Source organism: Neopelma chrysocephalum, unplaced genomic scaffold, assembly GCF_003984885.1.
Source record: "Neopelma chrysocephalum unplaced genomic scaffold, ASM398488v2 Primary Assembly neopelma1_42, whole genome shotgun sequence".
In the NCBI taxonomy this organism is placed as follows: domain Eukaryota; kingdom Metazoa; phylum Chordata; class Aves; order Passeriformes; family Pipridae; genus Neopelma; species Neopelma chrysocephalum.
This window is the reverse complement of record NW_020897700.1, coordinates 3671994-3698586: the sequence shown is the minus strand read 5'-3', so window position 1 is coordinate 3698586 and position 26593 is coordinate 3671994. Positions and strand designations below refer to the sequence as shown.

General features: G+C 39.5%; 2 protein-coding genes across 4 annotated transcripts in view; one reads left to right on the top strand and one right to left on the bottom strand.

Annotated features, from left to right (window-relative positions):
* The window catches only part of PPAT (phosphoribosyl pyrophosphate amidotransferase), a 47729-nt gene that overhangs the window by 5944 nt on the left and 15192 nt on the right, over positions 1 to 26593 (top strand). The gene's annotated exons all lie outside the window — the stretch shown is intronic.
* LOC113964345 (trihelix transcription factor GT-2) lies at positions 467 to 26379 on the bottom strand. 2 transcript variants are annotated; one of them, XM_027676441.1, is made up of 10 exons: positions 25946 to 26378; positions 21252 to 21338; positions 17586 to 18023; positions 16466 to 16555; positions 15659 to 15730; positions 11400 to 11486; positions 5990 to 6061; positions 4916 to 5317; positions 3433 to 3492; positions 467 to 2356 (listed from the first exon to the last, which is right to left on the bottom strand). In XM_027676441.1, the coding sequence occupies exons 1-10, from the start codon at positions 26331 to 26333 to the stop codon at positions 2142 to 2144; spliced, it is 1911 nt and encodes a 636-aa protein (XP_027532242.1). In that variant the 5' UTR covers positions 26334 to 26378; the 3' UTR covers positions 467 to 2141. The 2 variants fall into 2 exon arrangements, with proteins under 2 accessions (XP_027532242.1, XP_027532243.1); XM_027676442.1 differs by lacking the exon at positions 15659 to 15730 and having other exon boundaries at positions 25946 to 26379.

Genomic DNA, 26593 nt, shown 5'->3' with positions numbered 1-26593 from the left:
ATGGACAGCAGGGTAGGAGGAGACAGCTTTATGACAAAATAATTACAAAAAGCAAGCTCTGCTTTGCAACCACAAAGCAGAATAGAAGTGGAATCCCACACAGAGGGAAGTCCGTCTTCTTTGGACATTTGTCAGATAAATCCTGCTCTCTGGAAAGTTTTCTGAGTAAAAAACTCGTATACTTGGAAAGCCACTGGTGGTGGGTTTTTTTCTGTCGGTTCTTGCTTCATGTCTACCACCTAGTGTTGATAGGGACAGTTTCCAAGTAAAAATTGCAAGTGTGCTCTGCAATTCTCTGTTCTGACCTGCTAAGAATTCAGTGAGTCCTTTGCTCAGCGCATTTGTGCCGTTCTCAACTGAACAACAGCATTTAAAAATAGATACATATTTCTTGAAAGATCTGCTTATTTTAATGAATAAAAGGTCTTTATTTTTTATTTGCTGGAAGAAGAAAAAGGATTTCTGGGGGGGACATTGTACTGAATGACAGCAAGGTTGATCTAAGCTGTTTAAATGTACTGAATCAGGGCTAGATCACAGATTTTTCTGGTTCATGTGTGGAGGGAGTAAGCTGTGATTTTAGCACTCTTGGGAATGGTGACGTCTTCAGTTGGCTTAGCATGTTCTGTACCCAACTGTTGTCATGGCAGGGGCAGACCTTGTCCTCCTACCAAAGACAGCAGTTCTGTATGCAAGTAATACTATGCAAGTTCAAGGATGTACCTTTGAACCAACTCGTTGTGGAGAGAGAAGAAAGATTTTTAAAGCAATGATGATACTGGTAGTACAAGCCAAAGAAGGTTTATACTGAGAAATCAATGTAAAATGTGAAAAGTGGTAGGTAAGCATACACTGGAACAACTGTATATCTGTGTCACTGTATAAATGAATATGATCAAAAAACTATGATTTTTAGGGATCTTTCTCTTGATTTCTCAGAATCGTGTTAAAAATGTTAGTCAAATGACAGATAAAATCCACCTTGGTGGAAAGTGTTTGCCTTAATAATGTCTCTGATTAAAGAATTGACAAGAAATTAATTAACCATAGGGCAGGAAATGAAGCATTATATCCAGTAATATTTTTGTGTAAGGTTTTGTGAAGAGGGACTTGGGTGGAATTTAGGCCTCTGCGTATAAAGAAACCTGGTGGCTGTTGCTGCTGCAAAAAGGACTTGACTATTTGACTTCAGTTGTGCCCTTGTGTGTGCCCAGAACTAACCTGGCTTTGGCAGGGATGTGTAGGTCTATGCCCAAACATGACTGAGATCCAGAAAGGAGTTGTTTTGCTTGAATACACTGAAAGGAAAACCCTGCAAGTGCAAAGGAAAACCCTGCAAATGCATGCCTCCCAGGCAATATAGACTGTAGAGTACTTACACAATCACCAAATGAAGTAGTGTGTAGTAGGATTTTGCAGAAGCAGTTACGGCATGGCATTTGTCTCTTACCATGTCATTGCTCCCTGCACTGTTTCTATGTTTTCTTCAGTGGTTACTGGGCAAGGCAGACCCCTTGCCCACTACAGAACAGGGCCCAGAACCCAAGCTTGCCCCTTCTATATGGGCATCAACTCTGCGTACTTTCTTTCTGGCTCATTGAATTCTCCAGTTCATTGCTGCACAGCACCAAGCCTTCAGTGTGCAGATGGGGATGTTCCCCCACACCAGCATAGGCAGGGGGAGAGGCTAGGAAGAGGGTAAATGCAGGCAAAAGACTTAAGAATTGTGTTTTCCCCACCAGCCCTGCCTAACCAAAAAGAAGTTATCTTATGGCTTCAACTGTTTGGTTAATTGCAGAGGACTCACTTGTTAGGAGGACCATACAGATGGTAACTGTAAGTGATGGGATGAAATTTTAACTGTACATGTTTGATCAATAAAAGTATTATTTTCTTTCAATTAAGCTTGTTAATTGTGGCATGTAGGTGAGCCAAAACATGTTGCCAGACGTGTCAGTCTTTTAATGACTGACATTACTGCTAAAAGCTCATAGTTCAGGATTATGATGGGAACTCATACCTTGATTTTAGTGTGACTGAAGGTGACTCTGTTAAAGGGGGGAAGCAAGCATGTATTCATGTGGGTAACTTAGACTCATTTAATTTCTTTCTACCCAAGAGAATCTATTTGCATGCTAATTTCATAGAAAGTTCATTAAACCAACCTGTTTTATGGCTGATGGATCAGCATAGAGCTGTGTTCTGTTGAGGTCTTGCATTTCTTCCTGCTTACAAAGCCTTTCTAAGAGCAACTTTTTGCCTTCTGTTACTGTGTGCGCTCTCTCTGTTAATAGCTTTTGGAAGTGGAGTATGGTGTTTTCAGAGGCACTTTTCTTGTGTGGAACAGGTGACACCTCTGTGGACAAAAGCAAAGTCTGTAGTTAGAGTGCACAAGTCAATGAACTGCTGACACTGAAGTTTAGCACATGCTAAATTTTCCTAGAGCTGTTCTTCTGTTCTGCTCTTTTGGCAGTCGTTGCCTGCTGTTGTGTAAGGGGTCATTGTATAATGGAGAGTAGGAATGCAGCAGACCTTGTAAAAATCACTTACATGTGAAACTTTCATTTTTGCCTAGCTACAGCCTTCTCCAAGATGTACTTACATAATAGACAATACAGGAAAGTATATTTAATCACACATAGTTAGTCTGTTAGTACAGTTTGTGATGGTGAACCGAGCAGGCTGTATCCAGAAATGTCATTTTCAGATCATTTGTGTTCATCTGTCTGTAGACAAGACATCATGTTAGTATTAAAAATAGGGGTGAGCCTCCTAAAAACTAAGTTTGTCATCCTCCATTGTTCAACTTTCCCATTATTTAGGGATTGACAATTCTGCAGGAAGAAAAATAAGCTCTGACTTTTCCTATATCAGATCGCATACTGTGTATTTCTGTCCTTCCCATCACCTTTCTCTCTCCATGATTGTGTACCGTATCTTCTCTTTGGAATAGCTGTCTTAATCTGTTTTCTTGTCTACAACACGTTAGTCATTACATGTTAGACATGATATGTCTAAACGTAATTTCTCCTCTCATTTACAGACATGTAGTTTAATATGAGGAAGTCACATCCATGACTGTGATACTGTCCCTTTTTTCCCCTAAGCAACACAGGTAATTCAGACATCTTGCTTTAAAAATATTTGTATCATTTCTTTGCACATGATTCTTATGAATCAGAGAAGTATTTCGTGATGTTTACCTCATTTATACCAGGGATAAGGACTGAAATAAAGAAATTGGAGTTTTCCTTAGGCCTACATTTTTATCAGAACTCTTCTTTTGCAGATTGCTGTGTGTGAGAGAAGGTTGGTTTGGAGCTTGGTGATAAGTTCTAGGATTTTTTTTAACTGTTTGAATACTGGAAATGAGAATCTGGCATCCAATTCAACAGCAGTGTATAGATGCTTTTAAAAGTCAGGGGCTCTTACCATCATTACATGTTTTTCTCTTGATACTCAAGGATCCTGTGTTTGCTGTAACATCTCCCACTGAAACACAGAAGAGAAAAATAAGGTGACTAAGTATTTTGCAGAGATTCTCAGGGCACAGTCAGTCACACACTAAAAGGTTTTATCCTGTAAAAGCCAATACAGTGGGACAAGTGACCTGGAGCAATAAGAATATATTAGAAAAGTTAGGTACTGGCTTGGCACACAAAATCGGGGTGGAGACACATTTATTTGGCAGATGCCTCAAACAGATTAATAACTAAAGCTTCTTTTTTGTAACATTATTGTTTTACTGTCTGCTGCATCAGCATTCACAGCCCAGATTACACAGTCCTTTTCTAGCATGCTAAAATGTAAACCAGCCAGTTTGGTTCAAATATTCTTGGTCTTGACAAATCCCACTCATGGAGAGCAGAAATGAGCAGTGATATCTTCAGTTTCTGCATTTGGAAGAAAATATGTCTGGAGATTGAGATTGAGCACAAGAGTTAGGCAGGGGAGAAGCAGTGTGTCATCCCATAGCTGTGTGGATGTCATTCTAGCCTCAACTAATACACTACTGTATGGTGCCCACGGACACCGCATTAGGGCTCTGATTCGTGTGTGAGGACAGCTGCTCAAGTTGTTGATCTGGCCTCTGCTGCAGAATGGTTCAAGTCCTCAACTAACATTTGTGGTGTTGCAAATTATTATCTAACATATTGAGAACAATCAGAGTTGGTTCTGGTTTACCATAACTCACTGAGCTCTAAGCTGCAGAGGTTCAGTTGCTTCTACAAGAGCATCTCATCTGCCTGGAGCAGGGGCAGGTGCCCCTGATGGCTGCAGCAGCTGGCCAGTCATGAGAACCCTTCTAGCAGACACAAGATTAGCTGTGTGATTCCTAGATCACAATACTTTTGATACTAAAATAGAAGCAAACTCTGTTTTGAAAACTGAATCTGCTTTAGGAAAATCAATATATTTACAAGTGCTCAAATAAACATCACTGCCGTGGATTTTTCTCTCTCTTGACTGTGGTGTGAATTGAATTAATATAGCTTGGGTTTTTGGAGTCCTTGCACTTGGCTTAGTTGCTACAGATTTTTGCAGTTCTAAATGGTACAAGCTTGCAGCTCTCTATCCATCAGACTTTACATGCTTACTATATGACCTCTAGAACCTGCCATGTTTTCTAGTGCCATTTCATTGTGTCTCACTTAAGCTTCCAAAAGCAAAGGTTCTCCAATAACACTGAATGCTTCAGGTGCTTTCACTTTTTGTTAATATTCTCACTTCTACATGCCTGTAGAGACCATCTGTGTTCACTGAGTATACCCTATGTAACCATGCAGATACAGCTTCCTCAGTTCTTTCCCTCCCCAGTTCTGGCCACATGTTTTACCCCTACAGCATGGCTCAACAGGTAACCTTAAAAAGTTTCACTTTAAGCACTTTATCTCATCACTGAAGTTTTTAGTACCTGATAGGAGACTTGAACTTTCACATCCCCAGCTTGAGGGACCCAGAGGCTGTCTTCTTAAGATACAGTCAACTTCATCGTAAAATCTCATTTTTCTCCTGGGATTTCCAAGATGCTCATTTTCTTTCTGCAGTGCACGGTATTCATATTTTAGGTTCTTGTACTTTGTGCGACATTGTTTCCAGTCTCTGTCTATACCACATTTCATTAACCTTCTGGCAATTTCCTCAAAGATTTCTTTATTTCTTGTGGCCCCTTCAAGCATTTGTTGTATCTTTTCATCTGACCATATGTTTATCAGAGCTCTCACTTCGTTATCACTCCAGTGCTTTCCTGCTCCAGTGTCATTAACTGTAATAACTTTAAAGTGATTTTGTGCTTCTTCCAAGTGAATGTGATTGTCTGAAAATATAAACAAAACAACAACAAAAATAAATGCTATAAATATATGCTAAATATACATATATTAAAGCGTAATTGTAACTAATGTTAATCTTTTAACTTTACAATATTAGTATCCATAGGTGATTACTTTTCTCTTGAGTATGCAAAATATGTAGCAAATGGAATCTCTTATTTCTCCAAGGCATATAAAAGTCAACATTTTGTCAGCGTAGTTTTGTTACTGTTGTCAAATTAAAGACAGATGTTATATGTAGGAAAGCAATAGCCCTTAAGCCTTAAAGCAAAAGATTTCAGCATTGATAAGAAAATGGCTTTCCAGTGTGGTTTCAAATTAAAATGGCAAGGCAAAATATCATGCAAATGAAAATGCTACTGGGGATTCAATAGAAGAAAAAGAAATTTTCAGATGTAAAAATATTAGAAGTAGGCAGATGCTGCTCATCAGATGAGTATAGAGGGCAAAGTTGTACTACAGTATTAATGCAAGTTTTGCTCATGACAGGGAACAGAGCTATGAAACTAATTTTTAAGTTTAGTAATAAAGCTAGACTGGAGTCAGAAGTAGAAAAGTAGAACTGTGTTTACAGTAGAGATCTGGTTGCTCCAGCTTTGGTACTGAAATTACAATGTGAATAATTTTAGAATAAATGCATGGAAATTAATACTCACCTGTTTCGACCATCTGTTTTGCTACTGGCGTACAAGATCTGTCTTCTGAGGTAGTGCTTATAGAATCATCATCTGTAGAAACACACAGTTCTAAATAAAACAGACTTGGACTTAGACAAATAAATTGCTACTATTAGTGTCATCCTCTGTAGGAAATACCTACCTCACTTAAAAATGTCCTAACCCCTTAGTCTAACCTATTAGTTATAGAATTGTAGAATCACAGAATCATAGAATCATTTAGGATGGAAAAGACCTCTAAGATCGAGTCCAACCATTAACCCAACACTGCCAAGTCCAGCATTAAACCATGTCCCTAAGTGCCCCATCTACATGTCTTTTGAATACCTCCAGGGGTGTTGACTCTACCACTTCCCTGGGCAACCTGTTCCAATGCTTGACCACACTTTTGATGAAGAAATTTTTCTTCGTATCCAATGAGGCCATTTCCTCTCATCTTATCACTTACTACCTGGAAGAAGAAACTGACCCCCACCTCACTACAACCTCCCTTCAGGTGGTTGTAGAGAACAATAAGGAAGCCTCCTGAGCCTACTTTTCTCCAGGATAAACGACCCCCATTCCCTCAGCTGCTCCTCACAAGTCTTGTGCTCCAGAGCTTTCACCAGCTCCATTACTCTTCCCTGGACTTGTTCCAGTGCCTCCTTGTCTTTCTTTCAGTGAAGGGCCCAAAACTGAAAACAGGATTCAAGGTGTGGCCTCACTAGTGCCAAGTACAGGGTAACAATCCCTTCCCTGGTCCTACTGGCCACACTATTTCTGATACAAGCCAGGATGCCATTGGCCTCTTTGGCCACCTGGGCACACTACTGGCTCATGTTCAGCCAGCTGTGGACCAGCATCCCCAGGTCCTTTTCCACTGGGCAGCTTTCCAGCTACTCTTCCCCCAGCCTGTAGCACTGCAGGAGGTTGTTGTGACCCAAGTTCAGGACCCAGCACTTGGCCTTGATGAACCTCATACCACTGGCCTCAGCTCATCGATTCAGCCTGTCCAGAACCCTCTGCAGAGCCTTCCTGCCTTGCAGCAGATGAACACTCCCACCCAACTTGGAGTAGTCTGCAAACTGACTGAGGTTTCACTCAGTCCCTTGTCCAGATCATTGATGAAGATATTAAACAGGGCTGGCCCCAGCACTGACCCCAGGGGAACACCAGTGGTGACTGGCCACCAGCTGGATGTAGCTGCACCACCACTCTCTGGGCCTGGCCATTCAGCCTGTTTTTCACTCAGTGAAGTGTACACCTGTCCAAGCCACAAGCAGATGTTTTCTCCAGGAGAGTGCTTTAGGAGACAGCATCAAAGGCTTTGCTGAAGTCCAGGTAGACAATATCCACAACCTTTCCCTCATCCACAAAGTGGGTCACCTTGTCATAGAAGGAGACCAGGTTGGTCAAGCAGGACCTGCCTTTGCTAAGTCTGTGCTGGTTGGGCCTCATCACCTCTCTGTCTTGTACCTGCTATGTAATTGTATTTAAGGTGATCTGCTCCATAACCTCTGGCAAGGAGGTCAGGCTGACAGCCCTTCTTGTAGATGGGTATCACATTTGCCAAACTCTAGACACTGTGGACCTCCCTGATTAGCCAGGACTACTTGTAAATAATGGAAGGTGGTTGAGTGAGCTCTTCTGCTGGCTCCCCGAGTACCTTTGGGTGGATCCCATCCTGCCCCAAAGACTTGTGTGTGTCTAAGTGGTGTAGCAAATTGTTGACCATTTCCCTTTGGATTATGGGGGCTTCCTTGTGCTCCCCATCTCTGTCTTCTGGCTCAAGGGGCTGGGTACCCTGAGGACAACTGGTCTTGGTATTAAAGGTGGAGGCAAAGAAGATATTAAGTACCTCAGCCCTTTCCTTAACCTTTGTGAGTATGTTTTCCCCTGCATCCAATAAAGGATGGTGATTCTACTTATCCGTCCTTGTGTTGCTGATGTATTTATAGAAACATTTTTGTTGTCTTTTACAGCAGTAACCAGATTAAGTTCTAGTTGGGTTTTAGACCTGCTCATTTTCTCCCTGAATGACCTCATGATATCTTTGTAGTCCTCCTGAGTTACCTGCCCATTCTTCCAAAGGCCATAAAGTCTCCTTTTTTTCCTGAGTTCCAGCCAAAGCTCTCTGTTCAGCCAGGCCAGTCTTCTTCCCACTGGCTTGTCTTTTGGCACATGGAAATGGCTTGCTACTGCACCTGAAAGATTTCCTCCTTGGAGGATGTCCAGACTTCCTAGACTCCTTTGCCCCTCAGAATTGCCTACCAAGAGACTCAACCATCTCCTAAACAGGCCAAAATCTGCTCTCCAGAAGTTCAAGGTGGCAGTTCTGCTGACCCCCTTCCTTACTTCTTCAAGAACTTAAAACTGTCATTTAGTGACCGCTGTGCCCCAGAAGCTTCCAACCACCACATCTCCCACCAGACCAGTCCTTCTCTGTTCACAAACACCAGGTCCAGCGGGCACCTGCCCTATTTGGCTCCCTCACCAGCTATGCCAGGCAGTTATCTGCCACGCACTCCAGGAATCTCCTAGGCTGTTTCCTCTCTGCTGTGTTGTATTTCCAGCAGACATCTGGTAGGTTGAAGTCCTCCCAAAGGATCAGCAATTGTGAGACTTTTCCCAGCTGCTTATAAAGTATTTAGTCTGTGTCTGCACCCTGGCTGGGTGGTAATAAACTCCCACGAGGATACCTGTCTTGTTGCCTTCCCCCAGTTCTTACCCATAAACACTCAACGGGATCAGCACCATCATTAAACTCTAGACCGTCAAAACACTCTCTGACATACAGCTTCTTCCTTGCCTACTCCTTCTGAAGAGTTTTATAGCCATCCATTGCAGCACTCCAGTTGTGCGAGTCTTCCCACAGTGTCTCCTAGATGGCAACTATGTCATAGTTTTCCTGCTACACATTGACTTCCAACTCCTGCTGTTGTTGCCAGTGGTGTGTGCATTAGTATAGGTGCACTTCAGGCTTTTGATCCCACCATCTTTTTAGGGGGAGAAGCTCTAATACCTACATGGCCATTCTCAGGCGCTTCTGTGGTTTCTAACACATCACTAAATCCCTGTGTCTTTGCTGCCGCATGGATCTCTATCCCCTGACTACTGAGACAGCAGATCAAAGGACCTCTGTAACACACCATCCCTGGTGTGCTGCCCCCAGGCTTATCTCTAGCGAGTTTGGTTTTATCCCTTTCTACCTTCAAATATATTTTAAAGCTCTTTCAGTGAGCCCTGCTAACTCCTGTGCTAAGATACTTTTCTTCCTTTGAGACAGGTGTCAGCAGGTCTGGTGTCATGTCAGTGGAACCATGATCAAAAAAATCAACATTTTCCTTGTGACACCAGGCTTGGAGCCAGGTATTGATTACTGGCTCTCCCCATTTCTTCCCTCATCATTCCCTGCAACTGGAGGGATAGAAGAGAACACTACTTGTGCTCCTGATCCCTTAACCAGTTGTTCCAAGGCCTTGAAGTCTCTCTTGATTTCCTTTAGACTTCTATCTGCAACTTCAGCACTGTCTACCTGAAAAATCATCATTCTTGAAATCATCTATGGACATCAGAACCCAGCTTTGCTGGTTTTGGGCTCATTTCCTCATGATTGGACTTCTCTGAGGCTGAAAGTTCACTTTTTTGTGGAATTACTTTTAGGTTTGGGAGGAAGAGAAAGATTAATTCTCATTGTTTTGGTAGGGGATGTCATAGACCAATTATCTTCAATACTGTTTTCAGTAAAGGGTAGAAGTAAATATTTCTTTTATGTTTTGAAAAACTGAGTGCTTAGTTTAGGCTCTGTCAGAAATAAGAGATAGTCTGTAAATAAGCAGGTTCTTTTGATGTGGTTTCCATAATGGTACTTGCCAATATATGCACAGAGCAGTACTTGGAATTCATATTTGCTCTATAACTTGTTTTCTCTTAAGTGATTTGGCAAATATTTGTTTCTCATAAGCATGTGCAGGAATAAATTTTATACCTATGGAAAACTTAGAATCAGAAATTATACTTATAAGCATGTGTGTGTGATTTACTTGGGGTACTAGAAAAAAATGTGTTTTTTTCATAAATAGGCACCCTATAACTTTCTGTAACTTTCCTTGGGAAAATTCTTGCATCTTCCTTAACACTTGCAGCTATTGGAGATGGGCCAAAATGGAGCTGTAGGTCTGCTCCTAGGCTTTTAATGGCTGCTTTTTTTTTATTTAAACTATTACCAAAACCCCCCATGGCTTTCATTTATGTGCTCATTCTCTCAACCATGCTGTCTCTCTAATCTCTTTCTGTCTTTGGCAATGGCACTTGAGTAGTGCTGACTTGTACAATTACTGTCCTCAGTTGGATATTATATGACAGGAACAGGGAATTTGTGTATGTAAGGTAGTCAGTTGATCTTCACTACATTTTATTCTCTGCTTCACATTTGTGTGACCTCACTATGTCTCAACTTTCAGGGTCACAGATTAACTTTATCCTCAATGTAACTTGTGTTTCTGTGTCGTTGTGATGGCACTGCTCTGATGTTGTCCTCAGTGTCATACTCACCACAGTTGTCTTTAATAGTCAACATCAGCCAATGCAAACAGTTTGAAAGGCTGTGTTGCACTGGATGTCTCAACACCTGAATTCCAGATAACGTAATTGCTGAGAAGGAAGCTTTCCCCTTGTATGCCTGATGCACACAATAGAAATGTTCTTATGGTAGAAACTTTAGGTGTCAAAGGTCAAAGAACTGCTGTTCACAGAATCATTATAATTGATTTTTTTAATTTTTTTCCATTAACTTCTGCATACAAACAGCACTACTGTAGAGCATATTTTGATCCAGGGGGTCAAGTCACTAGATTTCAATGTCATTAATTATTTCCCCTGATGTATTCTTTTTCATGAACTTCTGTGGTTTCTATGCTCATTTATTCCAGAATATTGATATCCCTGCTGTGTTCTAATGTTAAATTTTAACATTTTAAATAAAACAAATCTCCTGATTACTTGTCATTGAATATATGATTTCTTCATATTGCTGAGGCTCTGACTTCAGTTTTACTTGTAAAGTTTGAAAATACAGACAAGGTATAAAATGTTCTGAGTTTCTGAGACAGCTGTTTAGCTCTCCAGTTTATCCTCTCTCGGAACTGTGTAAGAAAAACTGTATTTGTGTCACAATCAAATGCAAAATAATCACATCTAGCATAAAAAGAGGCATGTTGTCTGGGAAAATAAGATTTTGTTACAATTATGGGAAGGAGAAATAACAGTTTATACATTGTTGCACTATGAAATCAAGCAAAAACCATATTTTATCATCACCAAGAAGTAGATAAGTATAATTTGCCAGGATAACATATGAACCTTAGAAATCTGCAATTCACAAGATAATCAAGACTAAGTCTTGACCTACCTATGTCAATTGCCTCCTTCTTTATTTGTGTGGCTTCCAGAGCTGCCGGGGTGGAGTTGACAAAGTCCCTCTCATCCTCAAGGATTTCTGTAAAAAATAATAATTTACAGAGTTCTTATTAACTGAACAGGTCTTGAGTGATGTCTGTAGAATCACCAACTTCAGAATGCCATTCAAGATTTCCTCTCTTAAGACAGTAAAGTTGCCATTTCTCTGCAGTAGTGGGCTTAAGAGCAGAGTGTACCCACTTATTTATCAAAGTACATCCAGAATACCATGTAACAGCTGCATAATATAAGTTTATGGGATAAATGTGCAAACTCTTAAGTTATTTAAACCTGGATCAGAATTTGTAGAATGGTTTGCTGATTGTGGTTGAAAGATATGTAGTAACTGGCAAACGTGTGGGCAGCAGAACAGGCAAGACAGTGACTTTCATAAGGAGTGCAATACATACTGAAATTACTGAAAGACTCCGAAGTGACTGATACCAGAAGTGTCTGAATCAGCTTCAAAAGGGGCAAGGGCCCTGACATTGCATCAGGGTGCTGTGCCTGGACAACTGATCTGCAAGGCTGCCTGCCTGCCTGATGAAGACAGCGTCCTAATGCGTGTCTGAGAGCATCCCCGCTTCAGCTTGCGAGGAGTTTACATGACACAACTGGGTGACAGAAGTGTCCCTGGGCTCCCCTCCATGGGGAGGAGATCTCCGCTACTCTGCCATTGGCCCACTGCTGTTTAAGGGAGAATTCCACCCCTCAGGCAGGTGGATGATGCAAGCAGTCTAGCTGATCCTCACTTCTTGTTGAGGACACTGCTCTACAGAGATTAAATGGTGAAGGCCACACCACAGATCAGTGACAGCAGTTTTTGGCTCCCAGCCTGTTCTCAGTCCACTCAAGAATATTATCCCTAAATATTGAGCAATAAAGTTTAATCTAGAGCCATTTTATTAAAAATTAGCCCCCCAAATCAATACAGCCTTGTTTGCATCAGATGTTCTTTACTATGTGACCAGCATCATGTGCCTTTTTATTTTATTTTTTTTCTTAGTGAGCCAAGAATGTGCGTAGGGAGCCTAGCTTTTTTTCTAAGGCACTTTTCAGGGTTTTTGGCGGGAGGGTACGAGAAGAGCAAGACTGAGCCAAACAGAACAAGCCATCAACAATTTCTGGCATGGATAAAACACAGTGGCTCCATCTGCATTGTTCAGCGAACCTATAGACAGTTGCCAACAAATATGCTTAATCTCTACTTTGTGTTTAAAGCATTGCTCTCAAGGCCACCAGAGCAATGCCGTCACAGTCTTTCCTTTTACCCACTGAGACTGATACAAGCTCTGTTCTCTTTTGGCACTCTGTCACTACCACTAATTATCCTGTTTTCTGGCTCATGAGGCAAGATTAGTAATTTGTCTCCTAATCCTTACTCTCATGTGTGTCTTACATAATTTAAAAGGGAAGTGGGAAACTTCAAAGCTATGGAAAGTTTTCAGTGCATGGCTTATGTTTACTCTCCAAGAGCTTGCAAAGTTGCTGCCATCTCTGTGGTACAGATCTATGAGTGTGGATACAGAAAACTTGAATGCACAGTTAATTAAGAGTTTGTGTCTGCAGCCCAAATATGCTTAGGCTAAGCCAGTGAATCATCAAGAATTTTTATTTTTGCCCGTCTCTGAAACACTACTTCACACTAGCCTAGGACATATGTATTAAAATATTATCTTTTGACTTTATAGCTGTATGTTTTAAAATTCCAAGGACACAGCAGGAAGTTTTCAAGCCAGCATTAAGTACCTGAGTATGGACTGACTTAAGATCTTAACTTTTAAAAACAGATTTTTAAAAAGCCCTTGCTTAGGAATGTATCTTGGCAATGTCATGACTTATTCCAAATTTGTTCTGAGAGGGACATATAGTAAGTTTGTGGGGCACCAAAAATCCTAAAAAACAATGACAAAAAAAGTAATTTGTTTAAAGCAAAATACTTGCTCTAGATATTTTTAAGAACATCAGACTACTGGCATTCCTTAGAAACCTGTTTTTATCTCCATCGTTATTCCCTGGCACTTCAGATTTAATCAAAACAGCTATATGCAGTCTATGGTCATACTCCGAAGTCTGACCGATGTGGAACGTACATGGAATTTGAATTGGTGGACTACTACCTCTGCAAACTGAAACGATTGGCTTTTCTGAATAGATTTCCGTAATTAACTGCCCTTTAAAGTGATACCATGAAATAGAAAACATCAGTGAAACTAACTAAGTAAGGGGTTTTTTTGCAGATGGATTCAATGTGGGGTGTGTTTTACCAGAAGAGAGCAATCAGCAGTGTCCCTAGCCTGTCCCATCCTAGGCAGCTTTAGCTGAAAACCAGCGGGGTTGGGGATTGCTGTGGTGCTCCTGCTCCCCCAGCTGGGCAGTGCTGACAGCGACGTCAGTAACAGTGACAGACTGTGCAAGGAACTGTAAGGATTTATTTACCTCTGTCTTTTCCTTGTCAGGTGGGCATATGCTGCTCTTTGAGTAACAAATACATGTGGACAGAGGAGAAAAACAATACCATGACACATGAAATAACTAGGTGCTTTCCTGAAACTTTGTATTTGTCTTTTGACTAACACCACCTTAATATAATTTTCCTTACTGTAGAGTATGGCAAACCTGATTGGGCTGTTTATAAAGATTGGCAGTGGTTACAAAGTTACTGTGTCTCCTAATTCAGATTCACATGTAGTATCTGAGAAGCACGTGCGATTCTGACTCAGCGATCCTGAGTCAGCTCGTGTGTCTGCTGCGCATTTACACAACTGTGATTGCCAGAAAGCAGATGTCTGCACAGGCTAGCTCCTATGTGTGTAGCCAAGTGCATGTGTAACTCTGGCTGCAGAGTACATTAACTACATATACTGTTTAGGAAGATCCCCTGATATGAGGTTAACAGAATTTCTAAATTCTTCTTTATGTCAGAATGGTGTTTTTTACAGGTGTTTTTTTTTAAAGGCATAAAAACATATATAAATTTAATAATTGGATGCCTGATGAGAAACCATTTTCTACAAAAGTTGTGTTAAATATGGAGTAGCTCTTGTAAAGTCACATCCTAAATGCTATTGATTGTCAGACATTACATCAAAGAACCAATGTAAGTATCACTGCCTGATTGCCTTTTTCACTATCTATCAGCAAGTAAATTTATGAGTACAGAGGTACATACAATCTCTTTATTTACCAGTTTCTCACTTCAAAATTATTTGAACTGTCTAGGAAAGGCATGTACCACAATGAGAGAACAAAGGGTCTCCATGATATTCTAGACATAAAAAGTGTGCATCATTTCTCTGCCTTATGCAATACCTAATTATGTTACCATTAATAACATTAAAGTCAAGATGTCTTTTACCACCTGTGATAAAAGTATTTGAGTATGTATTGTTTGTTTGGGAATGAGGGAAGGAATTTTGGAAACTGAAACTGTAATTGATGAAGCATAGTTTTGCCCTTTTTCCCCCCATAGAAGTTTGAAAAGTAGTCTTTAGAGTGGATAGACTGAGCCACAGACACTTCTGAAACACTTGCTATTTTAATATTTCCTCACAAAATCAGGACATTTATGATTATCCAAAACAAAAGATGCAGTTAAAATACATATATTTGAGAAGGGAGATGGTAACCAAGGTAAGCTATAGACATCTTAACACCTACTCTTACCCTAAAGGAATGTTAAAGTGTCAAAAATACATACTCGGAATTTTACTAGAAGTATTCAGTAAACTTCATCTTAAATGACTTGTTTGGAAGATTGCAGTCTAGAAAGTTACAATATACAAAATACTGCAGGCAGTTGAAAACTATGTCAGGTGACAGGTAAGGGGCAGTGCTGAATCTGTTATTACAGTGTTTGTAATATGGTCATGTGTATGTAGTAATTTTACTTGTTGATGGGGAGGAATGGAATTTGATGCATTTTACAAGTAGTCTTAACTGGATCTCACAAAAAGCTATTTATGATTTTTTTCAAATTTTGTCTCTCTCAAAATGAGGTCCCTATAGGCAGTGCACTTTTCATGACAACCTATTTTTCTCCAGTGAATGTGTCAAGTGCCCATGGTGATCTGGTAAAAGGCCAGTTAGGTTTTTTTTTTGGTTAGTAAATTTAAATTCATAAATGTAATTTCTCTTGAATGAAAAAACCAAAAATACTGCCATCTGTTATACCTCAAATTACCTCTCATGATTAGTCATGTCTTTACTTACTTGTCATAGCTGTTTCTTTCGTTATATGAGGAGCTGCCCGATTCTCTGAAGTAGTGTTTACAGTAACATCATCTGTCAGAAAATTTTTAATTTGATATTAAAATCTTCAAGTTGATGTTAGACCATTTTACATTCTATAAGACTGCTCCTTAATGCCTAATTTAGACCACATTTTGCCTCACACTACTGGAAGAAATCATGAAGTGCTTTATTGTGGAGAGTCAAGTCTGTCAGCCTTCGAGACGTTCATGTGTCTCTAATTGAGTGTTAAACTCCTGCTTCCCCTGAAAGTTATGCTTTCAGACGTAAACCATAATGTTTCTTTGTAAAGAGCAGAGTTTATGACCTTCATATTCAGGGCTAGTAGTGAGACTCTTAAATGAAGTTTTCATCCCCTGACATGAGCATTTACACAATTATATTATATACTGATCACATTTTATTGTGAAAAATAATGCTGTAATAGTTCACGCACAGGAGACTGAACAATTCTAATCCTTGGGAGTACATAGATTAAGTAAAAGCAAATGCAGTAGTGCATTGCACTCAGCTTGCTTAAACCAGTAGTCTCTTATTCTTTACATCTTTAGTCATGAGTCTTTGAAATGATTACTTACTATACTGTTTTTATAAAATTCAGCAGCACATAAGCATGTGATGGTTATCACTATGACATTAGCTCTTGCTTATAAGTTTTTTAGGTCTGTGCATTTTCTAGCCATAATTACAATCTGGGTTTATTTTAGAAATAATTCTTAATTTAATAAATTTAGTTATTTATATAAAATAGAAGACTTTTCACTTTACCTGGATCAGAAACTTTCTTTATATCTGCAACCTGTAGGTCTTCAGATATATTACTAACAGAGTCCTCTTCACCTGTATCTCCAGGCATTTCTGTGTAAATAAAGCTAAGTTAATTAGAGCACTGCATTTGTGTACTACATAAGAACAGCTGTGCTGTGTCAAATCAAAAAATCCATTCAACCTCAGATGCTCTTTATGCCAGCAGGCAAAGTAGGTGCATTAGCAGAACTGGCAACTGACGAGTGAATCTTCCCTCAAAATGTTCTCAATAGTTTTCAGCCAGAGACTGTCTTTGTGTTATATTTTTCTTAACTTCTTTCATTACTTTACTAACTTCTAGTCTTATATTTGGCCAACATAATATCAGCCCCTGTGTAGAATCTCTATTGCGTAGTAAAGAGTTTAACATTTAATTCTTTCTTAAACACCAAACATGTTTCAGGTTGTACATAGCAAGAAAAATATTTTTAACTCCTGGGTAGTGTACTCCCATCAGTTTACTCTAATTCTGCATTGATCATCCGTTACCAAGTTAATTGAAAATAATCACCCAAAACCAAAGGCAAGTTCTGCCAGCTTCTTGGTGCTATTCCTTTTGCTGTTTTGATAGTCCTCTCACTAATTTGGGAGTCTTGCTCCAAAGGCTAATAAAACTGAGATATCTGGGACCATAAGAGACAGTTTAAATGTGGGGTTTTTTTAACCAATGTCTATAAATACAGATTTCTTTTGCTCAATCTCCTAATTTTTCCAGTAACGTAGTCTGACCATCTCTCTGATCCATTTCTTTTATCTAAGCTGGAAACAGTTTCTTCTGACATGATTTTGACTGAAATTGTTTCTGTATCACTTTAACTTATCCTATGTCTTCATCTTTTCTTCCTCCTTTTGTCTCTCAGTGCTTTTAAAAAAGTGCAGGGCAATCACTCAATGTGGAATAGTACCTTATAATGTAAGACAAAACTACCAGAGAAAATAGTAAATTCCCATTCAGTGTTTCCCCCCTCCCCCCAGCAAATCAGTTAATCCTTTTGGTTGCTTCTTTTGAGTTCTTTTAAGGTCTCTCTAGTTCTGGAAAACTAAAAGTTTTAAACTATATATGGATGGTTAAAGTACTTACCGATGGAGTCCTTTCCTGATTTTGCTTCTGTCCATTCTGTAGGCCTCTCACTTTCATCATTATCTGATTTACTTGCTTGTTCCATGGTGCAGTGCCCCAGAATAGCATCCAGTTCACTAAAAAATCTCATACCTTTACTTGTACTCCCTGAGTCCTGGGCACTTTTTACACTCTTGTATTCATGTTTCAGATTTTTATATTTTGTCCTGCACTGCTTCCAGTCCCTGTCAATTCCAAACTTCTGAAGTCTAGCAGCAACCTGCTCAAATATTCTTTTATTTCTCACTGTCCCCTCCAGTTGTTGCTGGATATTTTTGTCTGACCATATGCGTATCAAAGCTCTGACTTCATTAACAGTCCAGTGTTTTCCTCCTTCATTTGCTACTGTTGGAATAAAAGCCAGTGGTTTGGAAGCCTCTACTGCTGACGCTGGATTACCTGCATTATGTGGGGTAGGGGAGAGACACAGATATGGGTTACCTGCATGGGGTGGGGAAAGGATAGAGAATGAGAATGGAGTATACTGTTTCCTCATTACTTGTCTCTCTGGAGAAAGATGGAGCAGAGGTAACATTAAAATCCATTAAAATCCATTAAAAGCCATTGGTTATGAATTTGTCAGCATTTTTGTTAATTCTGATATAATTTTTGCTTTCTCTTCATGACCAGTACTCAGATAGCACATGTACATTTAATTAATCTAAGAGGAACATTTCTTTCTTCTGTGCCCTGATACACTAAACTTTTAATGCCTTTGAGAACAACAGATAAGCTGTTTTGTCCTTCAGACATTAGAGAGAAGACTGCTGATCAGAAGATTGGATGTGCTGCATTAGCACAATAATAAATCAGGCCCCAGTCACTGACACTAGCATCAAGACTTACTTTCTGCATTCATGCCATACTTTTGGTTTTACACAGATGGAAAGATTTAAATTTGGTAAGGATCTGAAGAATCTGATCTTTAACTCTTAACAAAGCACCCTGGTTGCAGGGAGCTGAGGAATGGAGACTTTTGCTTCAGTCACACAAGAATATTTGTGTGATAACAAACTCGATTCTCCTGGCACAGGACCTCCACCTTTCTCAGGGTAGGTCAATAAAAAATATGTGGGGTTTTTTTTTGTAAAAATTAGAGTTTGATATGTTTTAATTTTCTCCAGTCTTCAATTTTATTTTTTATTATTATGAGGTAAAGGTTACCACCCATGCTTAACTTAAAACACTGAAATATGATATCTTTCAGGTTTTTAATGTTCCCTTGTTTCTGAAACTTCCTTTTGATTATCAAATTATTTTGGAAAGTGGCTTCCTCATGCATTTTCTAAATCTTTGTAAAAATAATGATTTAAAAAGAAAAGAACAAACCAAAAAAAAATCCCAAAACCAATTCCAGGGCATCATCATGAAAGAGCAAACATGAAAGTGCACTGTAACTGACATTTTTTTGTAGTCATACTGAAGTGATAAATGCCTTTGCCAGTGTCTTATTCTGCAAGGGCAAGCCAGATTATGAGGGTTGGATACTTCATAGTCACAGAGCTTTGTGTGATGGCAAAAGTACCTTACCTTTGTTTGTGCATAGAGCTTCAGTGGATCATACTTGTGTATCTGGGGACAAATTTGTCCTAGATAGTGCCATTCTTTGCTAGTCTCCATAATTCGTTCTAGTTGTGAATAAACTGTACTAACAGGTATCATTTTTTTCCCTGATAGTCCTGTGTTAATCAGGACTCTGCAACAGACAGCTCGCTGATAAGCAGTTGAGGAGGGTAATTTTCAGGTGACGCATCAGTTATATTTTCTGCGTTTTTTCCTGAGGGAGTGAAAGAAAATCCTGATTTACAGGTGAATGAAACCATAGGAATTGCCACAGCTGATAACTGCCAACATCAGATAGGCCAGAGAGGAAAGGCCTATGGGAGGAAGAGAGGAAGAGCACAGGAGGTGCTCCCTCCACTTCCCAGTTAAAGCCACAGAGCATGGGGCAATCTGGGAGGAGTAAGGTTTCTTTAGTCTTCATGGAGGCCAGTATTTCTCAGTTCATTTCCACCTGAGCTCACTTTCATGGTTCGCATGAGTTCTGGTGACTCAGCATATTACTCATTCATTCTGCTGTATGCAGAGTAGAAAATGGTGGGTATGTTTGTTCCTCATATCCTTTGAAAAACATCGTAACTCAAGATATCCTTCCTACAAGCACCACTTTGAAACAAAGTTGTTATAGTCAGTGGGAAGATTTTTCTTATGTCTTAAATGTATTTTTGTTCTAATTTGTTCTTAAAGCAAATTTTTAGGATATATATTATTACTTTATCTGAAAGATGCATTTATACCATATTTAATTTTCTTCTAAGCTTCCTCAAACCTGAGAAATCTGCTGAAATAAAACCAAAATATTAAACAATATAGAGACAAAGGGCTCAACATTTTTCTTTCAGTGATGTCTAAAATAGTGCCTAAATCCTGAAGACTAAAAGAGGTACTAGGGGAGGGAATTTTAGTACTAGTACATACATGAGATTGAGAGCCCATGCAACTGAAGTTTTGTAGAAAACAGCTTCCTCAGAACTGAACTTTTCTGCTTGGCAATATGTTGAGCACTGAGAAACACAGGAATATTTACAGACATATTCCTGTAAAATTTAATTCAGATACTTTCTGCAAGAAAAGTTTTGTTTATGTGCATGAAGTATTTTATGTGTGCATAAATTCCATGTGAGATTCTGGTCTCTTCCTTAATTTCTTTTTATGCCAGGCAAGAGGGGTGCAGTGTGTAATATAAAAGCTGTAGGCTTAGCCAGGGCCTTGTTTTTTTCCTGAATACAGCACCGTGGAGATACTGTAATGAAAGTTGTTGTAACTGGACTGTAATGTATGTGTAGGCATACAAGGCATATGAAAAATGGAAAAAACACGTAGGAAATTCAGGAGAGTGCTGCTGTTCATCCAGGTAAAGAATCAGCTCATCAGTTGCCTAAATCTGCCTAAAATGTATTTCGGTTTCTCCATTCCCTTCAGCCATCCCCTGAAGGGGCTCACACCTAGGATCCTCTTCCTCCTTCTGGCTTGCCAGGTTTGTGCCTTCACTCTGTAATGACTTTCCTGAGCAAAACTACTAGAGTAGTACATTTTCTGAATAAGTTATTCTGTGGGTGGTTGGGCTAGAGCATTGCTGACCACCCTTTCCATGGAGAGACCACTTTGTAGTTGCATTGGAGACCACTGCAAATCTGGATTGCTCTGCATCATTCTCCTGGCTCAGGCCACTCCCTCATGCTGCTTTAAGCATCCATGCTTTAAGAAGATAAGCTAGGGAAAAGCCACAAGTTGATATGGGTATCCACACTAGCATTTGGCATACTTTCCAGTAGCATTTAACAAAATTATTGTGGTTAATGCAGTTAATATGATTAGCTATAGCATGGGATGTGTTTTGTGTGTGAATGGTGGTCATGCAGGTGTTACACCAAGTACAGTGGTCAGTGTCTAGTGATGCATGAGGCTGCTCAGTGCTAACACTGGGAAGGAGATGGTGCAAGACTGTGTCCGTATTAAAGCTGTGTTGATCAGAACAGAACGACAGCATATTCAAACTATCAGAAAGTGCTCTGACAACCCATGCTACCTTTTAGTTTTTGATTTCTCTGCACCATCATACTATACCTAGTTGAACTGGTCTGACATGAGACATAAAGAGTAGTGGATCTCCTGGAGAGTCCTCATCATCTTCTAAAGAAACTGATAGTTCACCTGTGAAGGAAAGAGTTTTTAAGTGAAAAATAGATATGGACTAAATTAGCTTAAATTAGTTTAAGTTAAAATGTCTGTACACAATGAGATGATCTTGGTAATCTCTTCACTTGTAGTTAAATTAAAATTAAAATTTAAAAATTTAAAATAAAAATTTTACCTGTCCCCATAAAGAGGACATGACTACAGGAGGTAAATTATTTTATATCTTGCATATGAAGCCTGTTTGAAATGCTTTTTAAAGTTCTTGTAGAAACTGACTTGATTCTAGTAACTTATATGCTCTTCTGAATCAGCGTTTGCGGTAGATAGCACATTAAACCTATAGTTTGAAAGTAGATAATGTAAACTAAGAGACATAAAGGCAGACACTGCATATGGATTCAGATAACCACAAATCCATTTAGATAATAAAAAAAAAATTCATTTTTCTTCAGAGTTTGAAGAAAACGGGAATGTTCTGGAAGGAGTTCTGGAAATATATGAAATTCATTAACAGAATAGAGAGACTGTGAAAGTATATATTGTGACTTGAGAACAGACGTATTTGGAGCTGACAGGATTCAGTCTAGCTTTTTCAAGCACAGCATTTCTACATGTGTTTAAAAAGCAACACTATAGCAATTGCTGTGTAAGTTTAGAAAGCAGGATATGCAAGTCAGGTTCTGAACCAGCTTAGTTTTCACAGAGGACAGACTTTTAAGTTGGCCGGTGATAATACGCTGTATTCAGCGTATCATTTTGACAGGAGGTTTGAAATGTTGGTGCACTGTACAGAGAGCTGAGCTACTGCAAGCTCCAGCCAGGCAGGGCTCACAGATCAAAGCTGCCTGCTCCAGGGCTCTGCGGTGGTGCGTCACAGGGAACAGTAATGAGGCGTGGTTAGGATGCAACCTTGTATTCCTGACGTAGGTGAAACTGAAAACTGCATTTGAAAACATTATCCTAAATCCTCCTGACTTTCAGCAAGGCTCACAATGACTCATAGATGCAGTGGCCTGATCTTTGACTGCTCCCAGCTGTCCGCTTGGCTTCTCTGGCAGGAGCTGCTGCTCATGCCTCCACTTCCAGTGACAGGACTGGCGTTTTAGCTGCTTAGGAGCAGCAAAGCAAACTAGGGAAAGAGAAATAAATTCTCTGTTGGAAGCCTGCTGAGTGTGCCATCGGCACTAGCATGAGCAACTTATATTACACTGTCATATTAAAAGAGAAGCAACTTTTTATTTTAAGTAAATAAGAACAGTTACCACAAAAAGATATTAGTATCTTTGATAGGGAAAAAATAAAAACATTTGAAGAGCAAAAAAGTTACTCAATATGAGTACTGCACACTTATTTTAAAAAAACTGTATAAAATACTTGTCAGTGACATGTTTAAAGTCCAGACATGGAAAACTATGTATGAGTGGCACTTTCAAGTCAGCATTTCTGCAGGATCTTTCTGCATGATAATACTGTTATTATGATGCATTTCTGCTCAGACTTGATAATCTTTTTGCATTTGCTGAGGTAAAGTGAAGGTCAAGCAAGGTGACAAGTGCCTTAATATTTAAACATAAAGAGAGAAATATAAAAGAGAATAAGAAACATTAATTATTACATGAGGTTTACTTTTTCTGTAGATAATGTACTGATTTATTAATACTTGGTTTAACTTGAAACAATCAAACTGGTTAACAAAATAGGTCATTAATTTGAATTCTAAGGAACAATACCATTTTTCACAGTGCACCATCACTCTACATGGATTTTCTTGGTTGTTGATTACTGGAATAATACACAAACTACATTTTAAGAGAAGTGAACATGTTTACTTATGTCTTTTTTAATGATTATTTAAGCTACAACTCTGCCTCTGAAAACGTGTTTTGGGAGGGCAACACGAACATCTCTGCTTGCACTTCTACATGTGCTTATGTATAAAGTGTCATCTTTTCATGAACAAGCTATATGTTGCTACCAAGTTGGTCTGAAGACACCCCTCTAAAATTTGATTGAGATTTTCAGTAATAATTTCTTCAACTACACTTTCAAAAGAAAACTGATTTTACCAGATAAGGAAAAAACCAAACCTCAGGGAAACACTAAAGAAATACCACTCAGTCGTATTAAAAAAAAGTAGTCTCTTTTCTTTCCTTCCTTCCTTCCCCTTCCTCACCCTCCCCAGTAATTTCCCAGTAGCTGAAATAATGCAAAGACATGCTATGTATCTTTATATTAAGGATGTGTATGAATATCGAGACTATGGCTAAGCGGAATGGTAAATATAAGGTGATTTCTTTGGGAGCCTGCCCAGTTCCTTGTCATGCTTTTTAACAAAACAAGTTATTATTGCAACCGAGTTCTTCAAATAAAATTAGACATGCAAGGTGGACAAGTATTATTTGTCACAGGTTTTGGTTTGCTAATAGCATTTTGTCTTGCTACCCAAGTCACAAGCCTAGACATCCTTGAATTCCTCAAGCCCTGTCAAAATGAGATGTCTCTGCCTCTTTCAAAAGAGAGGAAGGACCATTTTTTCCTCCTCTCCCATTACACTCTGTGATTGAAAGGGAGAAGCTCAGGAGGGGACGTGCAGTCCATACTGGGGCAGTGGCAGTGGGCTGCCTTTGCCTGTGCAGGGATTCACCTTTTCTTCTGAGGGAGCAACACTGTCAGATCTGCCCCCACAATAGAACTTGAGAGCATCAGCTGCAGAGGCACCGATACCATTTTAGCCTTAAAAGTGCCCTTCAAAGGGCAGGGCACTGGGCCCCTACTGGGCCGGGCAGGCAGGTGGAGTGGGGCTGAGCCTCCAGTACAGTGTTAGTTACTTGACTTATATTCTAAAATAAGAAAGTTAGTGATCTCACAGTTCCCTCTGCCCCTTGCTATGGATGTGTGCACACATTCTGCATAGCTGCAGGACACAATTCTGGCTTAGTGTGTTTTCTTTGTGGCTGAATTGTAGTTGTTGTGAAAATCTTTCCATTTTGATTTTTGCCATCAGTGTTCCAAGTATTACGGTTAGTTGCATTTCATTTTTGTCTATCCATAAAACTTGTTTGTTGGGGTTTTTTTTGGAGGGAGTAACAGAAATGCTTGTGCATTTAAGAGATATATTTAATTATATCATCTTTAAAACCAGACTGTCCTAATGCTTCAAAATGAGGCATCTCACCCAGGGGTAATTTTTTTAATATATATTGTACTTTATGATTCACAACTTAAATTAACTTTTGCTGATTTAAATTTGCTAGAGGTCTAAGGCAGATGAGAATTAGAATTACCAGGTGCCAACTACAATAAAACACAGAGGATAATCTAATGGCTGATCCTCAGATGAAGGACACTATCTTAGTTTTGTGTAGTCCTCGAAGTGCAACAGCGTTGTATTAGCCTCAGTTCTGCACATTTAAAAATAAAAAATGGATTGCAATGTACATTGCAGAGAGCACGTTAAAATATTATAAAATTGCCATTTTAATTTGAAGTTATTTTGACAGATTCGAGGCTTTCTGCTGGTGATGACAAATTAAGGTCAAGGTTTTTGTTAAGGTAAACAATGACAAGAAAAATGGCAATTTCTTTTCCTCAAATCTCTAAAGCATTGTGAAGGGAGACATGAAAGGGTACCAGGACAGGCTAGATGTCCAGCTCCTCTCTATGCCTTTGACAATCTCCCCTGACACTAATGTTTAGTTTTTTGTATTCTTAAAAAAGATTCACAGTCTTAATGTAAATTGCCACGTACTGTGGGAACAAACAGCTAAGCTGTTAATTTCTCTTTTTAGTCATCTTATTTTGGTACTTTATCATCAGGACTTATGCTTCAGTGGCATTTAGGATGTGACAAGGAGATTTGAGTGATGTCAAATAGCAGATTGACCCTAATAAAATGTTAAGCAGAGCTTAAATGCATATGTAGAGAAGGTTGAATAAAACAAGAGATGCAAACAATTTAGCGAAACCCCTTTCAGAATAAAAGCAGTTGTATTCATTTGGTCTGCCTCAAAATAGTCTGACAAATATGATGATTTTTTACTTTCATTGCTAAATTAGAGTTTTTAATGAGACGTTATTAAGCATCTGTTTCTCAAATATTTAAGTAAAACTGCTTACAAAATAATTTAATTTACCTTGAGTTTTCATACCTAAATATTAAGTTACAGAGAAACAAGAATAAAAATCCTAAATTTCACCTGTATTACAAATAATGATATTTTAAACACCATGACAGTTTTAACCTTTTATCTATACATTTACATCTGAACTGTAAAAACCTGCTTCCAAAGTACTGCAAGTGAATGGCAAAGGGAAAGAAAATAGCTCTTTTTACTTCAGCGTTTCAACCCAGTGCACGAGCCTGGACACCAGCGAGTAGTCACAGAAGCTGCAATACAGGCAGTTAGCATAATTTTGCTGGAATTACGCTGTATTTACAGACTTCGACACTGGTGGGTGCTAACATTTTATTCCCCTGCGCGAGGAGTGCATCCAGTCACTTCTAACAGCGCTGCTGGGGCTGCGCAGCCTCAGCTCCAGCGCCACTGAAGTCGGGCTTCGGTTTTGTTCCCTTTGGTTTTTAAGCAAAGAGAGAAAAATAGAAGCAAAAACAGGTTTTTTACCTTGCGCGCTGTCTGTTGTGGGGCTTGTGTTCAGCTGCGTCTCAGTCGCAGAACACCTGCCGTTCTCTTCTGCTGCTAATTGTGTGACAGGCTCATATCGCAATATGGCATCCAGATCATGGAAAAACTTCATGGTTTTAGTGACATCCCCAGAGTTGTGGGCATATTTAACCGTTCTGTATTCGTACTTCAGGTTTTTGTACTTTGCACGGCACTGTTTCCAGTCCCTGCACACTCCCAACTCCTGTAACCTTTTAGCAATGTAGATAAATATTCCTTTATTCCTCAGGGTGCCGTGCAGTTGCTTTCTGATATTTTTTTCTGACCAGACGCTTAACAAGGCTTTAACCTCCTCCTCAGTCCAATGCTTCCCGGCTCCACTCTCCATGTTGAAAGTGACCTGGAAATGATTCACTATTTCTAGCCAAGATTTTGTTTCCTAGGAAACCAGACGGCTGGTTGTCAGTAAGCTCCGCCGAGATGAAAGGATCTGGTTTTACTGGCTCAAGCTGCCAGAGGGGAGTAACTTGAGACGCTGCCAAATAAGCAGGCTCGGGGCTGGAGCCCGGCGAGGGAAGCGGCTCCGGCGATGGGGAGGGGAGACCTCAGCCGGGCCGGGCCGGGGCTGCTTTAACCCTTCTTGGGGAC